General features: G+C 32.9%; 1 protein-coding gene across 1 annotated transcript; it reads right to left on the bottom strand.

Annotated features, from left to right (window-relative positions):
- Positions 1 to 2,576: 2,576 nt before the first annotated feature.
- Positions 2,577 to 5,307, bottom strand: LOC140892340 (cytokinin hydroxylase-like). Its single transcript, XM_073301192.1, has 5 exons — positions 4,924 to 5,307; positions 4,614 to 4,840; positions 4,275 to 4,516; positions 3,822 to 4,200; positions 2,577 to 3,162 (listed from the first exon to the last, which is right to left on the bottom strand). Exons 1-5 carry the CDS (start codon positions 5,201 to 5,203, stop codon positions 2,740 to 2,742), a joined length of 1,551 nt encoding a protein of 516 aa, XP_073157293.1. The 5' UTR covers positions 5,204 to 5,307; the 3' UTR covers positions 2,577 to 2,739.
- Between the last annotated feature and the right edge of the window lie 201 nt (positions 5,308 to 5,508).

The raw sequence follows: 5,508 nt of genomic DNA, 5'->3' as shown, positions 1-5,508 counted from the left end.
AATGAGTGATTGTTGCGCACGCGCCCCTCATGCAACTGGGCAAATATTTTGATATATTTTTTGCACCAAATACCCCTGTGAAATATTAAAAATATATATTCGACCCCTGTGAAAATAATTTTTAAATCTATTCAACTCATAATACACAATTTTTATTAAAATCTAATTATAAAATATTTAGTAAACACTTTTATTTTTATTAATTTTCTTTTTATTTTTAATTTTATTATGATTATATAATTATTTTCTAAAAAATATTATTATTTTATCTTGTTATCATTATTTTATTAAACTTTCTTTTTGTTTCCAACTTCTCAATTAAAAATGCATTCATAAACGAGATTTAAATACCTAAAATTATCAAAATATTAAATCAAAATGATAATTTCATGTTACTTTTCAATTTAGGATTATAGATTTTTGAACCATCTAAAAATTTTAAAATGCATTGCAGAATTTGCATTAAATAATAATACACAATATTTATTAAGATTTAATTATAAAATATTTTTCAAAATTTTTAATTTTATTAATTTTTATTTTTTATTTTAAATTTATAATTTATAATTAATTTAATTCTTAAACAAATTATTATTTTATCTCGTTATCATTATTTTATCAAATCACTTCGTGTTTTCAACTTTTTCAATAAACATGATTCATAAATAAGGATTTAAATATCTAAAAATACCAAAATATTGAATCAAAGAATAAGTTAATGAATGTTACTTTTTCGATTTAGAATTATATAAGCATGTTATTTTTTTTATTATATATCACAAATTGTGCAATGCATATTCTCGAAAAATTTAAATTTTGGTTCAATAATATATAGTCCTAAATAAAAAAAGCAATATTTTTGAACTTATCGGTTTAGTTCAATATTTTGGTATTTGAAATTATTTAAATACTTGTTTATGAATGCATGTTTAATGAAAAAGTTGGAAACAAGAAGAAAGTTTAATATAATAATGATAACAAGATAAAAAATTCATATTTTTTAGAAAATAATTATATAATCATAATAAATTAAAAATTAAAAATAAAATTAATAAAACAAAAAATGTTTGCTAAATATTTTATAATTAGATTTTAATAAAAATTATGTATTATGAGTTGAATAGATTTAAAAATTATTTTCATAGGGATCAAATATGTATTTTTAATATTTCACAGGGGTATTTGGTGCAAAAAAATATCAAAATCATTGTCCAGTCGCATGAGGGGCGCGTGCGCAAGAATCACTCATCTGAAGGGGCGAGTGTGCTAATTTTTTAAAAGGTTAGGGTTGAAGATGCCTATTAAAATTTCACAGGGGAAAAGTGTGCATTTTCAATATTTCACAAGGGTGTTTGGTGCAAATAACTCTTTTTTTTTTTTATCATTTAGCATGATATTTTTTGTCATTTAGGAAGATGTTCACGCGAACATCTCAAAAAAATTAAGGAATGTTTCACCCGATGTAACATAAAATCACCTTACGACAATTACTAATAAACTCGCAACAACAAAGTTAGATAACAAAATTAAAAATATTATGAAAAAACTGTAAATAAAGTTTGGGTATTCATATTGCATACCAAAGTTTATTAATATATATGTGGTGCTCAATTTTAATAAAAATCCCCAAATGCAAACATGTTTTTTTTGGGATCCCTAGTCATAAAATGTGGTACAAATTAACAAAAATTGTGGTACAAAAAAGTGGCTAGAAAATGCAGAGCAAAACATGTTTGCATTGGGGATTTTTGAGCAATTTGCACTTATCATGGAAAAAAATAAATAAATAAAAATAGTGGGAATTATATATAGTATAGATGTATGACCACATATAGAGGTGTTGAAACGGGCTATCGGGGTGGTTCGGCCCCACAACCCGTCGTAACCCACCAATAGGCGGGGCGGGATGACCCACCTTTTAGGTGGGTTGGAAAAACACCAACCCAACCCACTTATTTTAAGGGACAAGGCGGGCCAACCCAGCGAGCCTAAGTGTAATTGGCGGCCCAGCCCGCAGCCTACCCCAACCCATCATTAGGCGGGACGGGACGGGACGGGTCTGCCCACCTTTTAGGCTGGTTGATAAAATGTCAACCTAATCAACCTATTTTGTATGAAGGAACGGACCAACCCGACGAACCTAAACCATTTAACACCTCTAACCACATTGAAGAAATAATTTAATCATGAGGTTGTGTTTTGTTATTTTTTTCTTTTAATGGAGTGTTGATGTGTGTGTTCTTAGTCCTTTTTTATGGCATATTTACGTTATGTCGGACATGACAATGTTTTCTGATATATCAGTATTTTTCGACGTTATATCTACACATAGACGAAAAAAAAACACATCTTAACTTAAAAAACCAAAACTCAAAATTAAATAGTACTTAGGAGACCAAAAAATTCAAAACACACAAATTTAAAAGTAACATTTTGACTATTTTTTCATTAAAAAATATAATGTTATATTTATAAAATGCGGTGAGTTAGTGTCTCTCGAAACGTTTACATATGGAAGCCGATATGCACAAAAGTAAATAGGATAAATTATTCAAAGTGCTCTTATTATTATTTTAATGGAGTCACACCTTATCAAATCACTCCATCTATATCTCCGCATATATAGCGACAAAACAAAACCATTATACTATAACGCTCTTCAATCTCAACCTTAAAAACCCCAAAACCCGAAAGAAATAAAAAAAAAAAAATTGATCTCAACGTACGACACAAAATTTGTCACGCACTCAAGGGTGTCAAACGAACTTGAACTCCATACTTGGGTTTTACCGTGAGAACCACCACGGGCGCGTGACGATAATTTTCCGATATATCAAAACTGAATCTCGTGATCAACATGGCTAGTATGATCTTGGCTTCCATCAGGGCAAAAGATTGGCCTACACAGTTTCTCGGACCGGCGGCAAAAGGAATGAAATTTCGACCCGAGGCGAACGACTTGGACGCGAATCTTGTGGGATTGAACTCGTTCACATCTTTGCCCCATATCTCCTCACTGTGATGAATGGCAAGCATTGGTATCCATATTGAAAGACCCTTTGGGATGTGGAGATCACCTAGTTTGATGTCTTCGAATGCCATTCTTGGAAGAACTGACGCTGGTGGATACAGCCTAAGTGATTCATTTATCACCATGTTTAACTGCAATTGGAAAAAATTAATATTTTAGTACATGTTTTGTGGACCAAAATCCACATTTTTCAGGAAACAAAATTAGTGGCAATACTGTAATTTTTTTTTTTTTACTATATATAATTTGCAACTATTGCCAGGGAGTCAAGTGAATATAGAAATCCAGCTCATGTGATGCAAATGTTTGTTGCGACATGCATTCGAATATTAATAATATATTTAATTTATTATACTATATTAAAAGCTCGGCAAAGAAAATTATTAAATTATATGGTTATTTGGTTGGGATGATTGGCAAAAAAAAATTTAAAATAGTTCGATTTTGAAATAAGGTTTTTTGGAATTTTCAGGTGTTTTTAACCCAAATGATCATTATCACAAATTCCAAACATAAGGATTTTGACTTTGTCAAGAATTCACGTACTCAAACATTAAATTATTTGACTTTGTCAAGAATTCATGTGTGTGTATATCATATTAAAATTTTAAATTTTATTAACAATCTCCATTTAAATATTGTGAGACAGTCTTTTTGTTTATATTTATAATAAAAAATAATAATATTTTTTTTTTATGAGTGATCCAAATAAAATATTTGTCTCACAAAACTGTCCTATTTTTTTTAAAACAAGAAATGGAAAAAAAAACAGATGTGTTTCAGTACTCACCAAAGTAAGCTTGGAGAGCTGATGGACAGACGGGGCAGCACCGGCGCAGACTTGGCGGACCTCGGCGCGCACTTTCTCCTGCCAATCCCGATTACTCGCCAGCAACATGACCGTCCAAGTGAGCAACAGAGCTGTGGTCTCATGCCCGGCGAAAAAGAAAGTCTTGCACTCATCCATAATCACTTGTAAATTCAAACTGAACCCGTTACTCCTCTTCTTCTGCATCTCGTTCAGTAAAATTCCCAGCAAATCGTTCCCGTGTGACCCGCTTCGCCCTATTTCTACGCAGTCTTTTCGGCTCTGTATTATCTCCATTAACAGCCTTTCCACCTCCATTTTCAGTGATTTTATTTCTCTGTTGTATTTGCTAGGAAAGAACCTGTTTTCAAATATATATCCTTAATACTTTCAAAAGAGGAGCAATTTTATGTTTTAACGTTGATAGTCACATACCGGCTTCCGGGGAAGCACAAATGGCGGCTTGCTTGAGCACAAAGCTGCTGCAAAACTGTTAACAGATGAAATATTTGCTTCCCCTTTTCATAGTTGCAATCAAATTCAGTCCTGGAAATGATTTCGGCCGTTAGCCGACTCATGTATTCGCCTATTTCGAATTCTGTTCGCCCATTCTTCACTTCCTTCTCCAGTGACTGCAGCATCTGTTTAGTGCATTCCACCATGTATCCTGCGTAGCTCTGCCCACCAATTTTTTTTTTTGTTTTAACTAAATACATTGATATCGACATTTCTTGACATAGTATTCTTGAATGTTTATAAACATATATGTAATACCTTAAGCTTGTCTCCCATGAATGCTGGTGCCACGATATGTCGTTGATGGTACCAGTCGTCCCCATTCGCCATCAACAAACCGTGCCCGATAAAATGCTTAGAGCCCTGTTGTTGCAGCCATGATTTCCCAGAAATTGTGCTGTATTTTGATAGAAGTTCTTTGATAAGTTCGGCTTCGGTTAAGCACATCCTGGGCTCAATTCCGTTCCAATATATAAATCTCTTCCCTGCACCATCAGGAATCTCGATCATACACAAAACATAAAACCCCTGTTTACATGTAATATATCTCTATAAATGAAATACTTACCGTATGACTCGGACCAAGAAACGAAATGAGGAAGGAGACGTCCCACGATGTCGTGGTTGATCGAATCCATGTCGTGGGAGGTCGATTTCGCCACCAAAGAAGCCATCTCCAAGATGTTTCCAACCAGGAAACGGGGTTTGGGGCCGCACACTCCCTGTTTTTCCATTATTTTCCTGATTCTTCTCGGGGTTATGTAGTAACATGATATAGTTTCATAAATAACTTTTAGGAGGAAATAGAGGCCTAACAAGAATATGGCCATGAAAACCACCAATTCCATGGTGGAAGATGGATTACAAACACACGGAGACGATGGGAGAAACACTCTGTAATTTGTTCGCTAACCGAAAGAATGAAGATGGGTGTGGGGGTTTTTTTGTTGAGTTCTCTGTTTGGTGGTGGCAATGGGATGTGGGGAAGTGTGTGTATTTATAGTGCCAATGATATGATATGGGCACTTTGAAGAGATGGGACAATTAAAGCTAAATTGTTTAGTGAAAATTTTCAGACATGATCAGTATATAATTTTCTTTTACAATTTTTTTTTATGATTTAAGAATTTGTGATCGCTGTACTTAGATACGT

Source organism: Henckelia pumila, chromosome 3 (assembly GCF_033568475.1).
Source record: "Henckelia pumila isolate YLH828 chromosome 3, ASM3356847v2, whole genome shotgun sequence".
Classification (NCBI taxonomy): domain Eukaryota; kingdom Viridiplantae; phylum Streptophyta; class Magnoliopsida; order Lamiales; family Gesneriaceae; genus Henckelia; species Henckelia pumila.
Note: the sequence above shows the minus strand (reverse complement) of the source record. Positions and strands in the feature narration are given on the sequence as shown.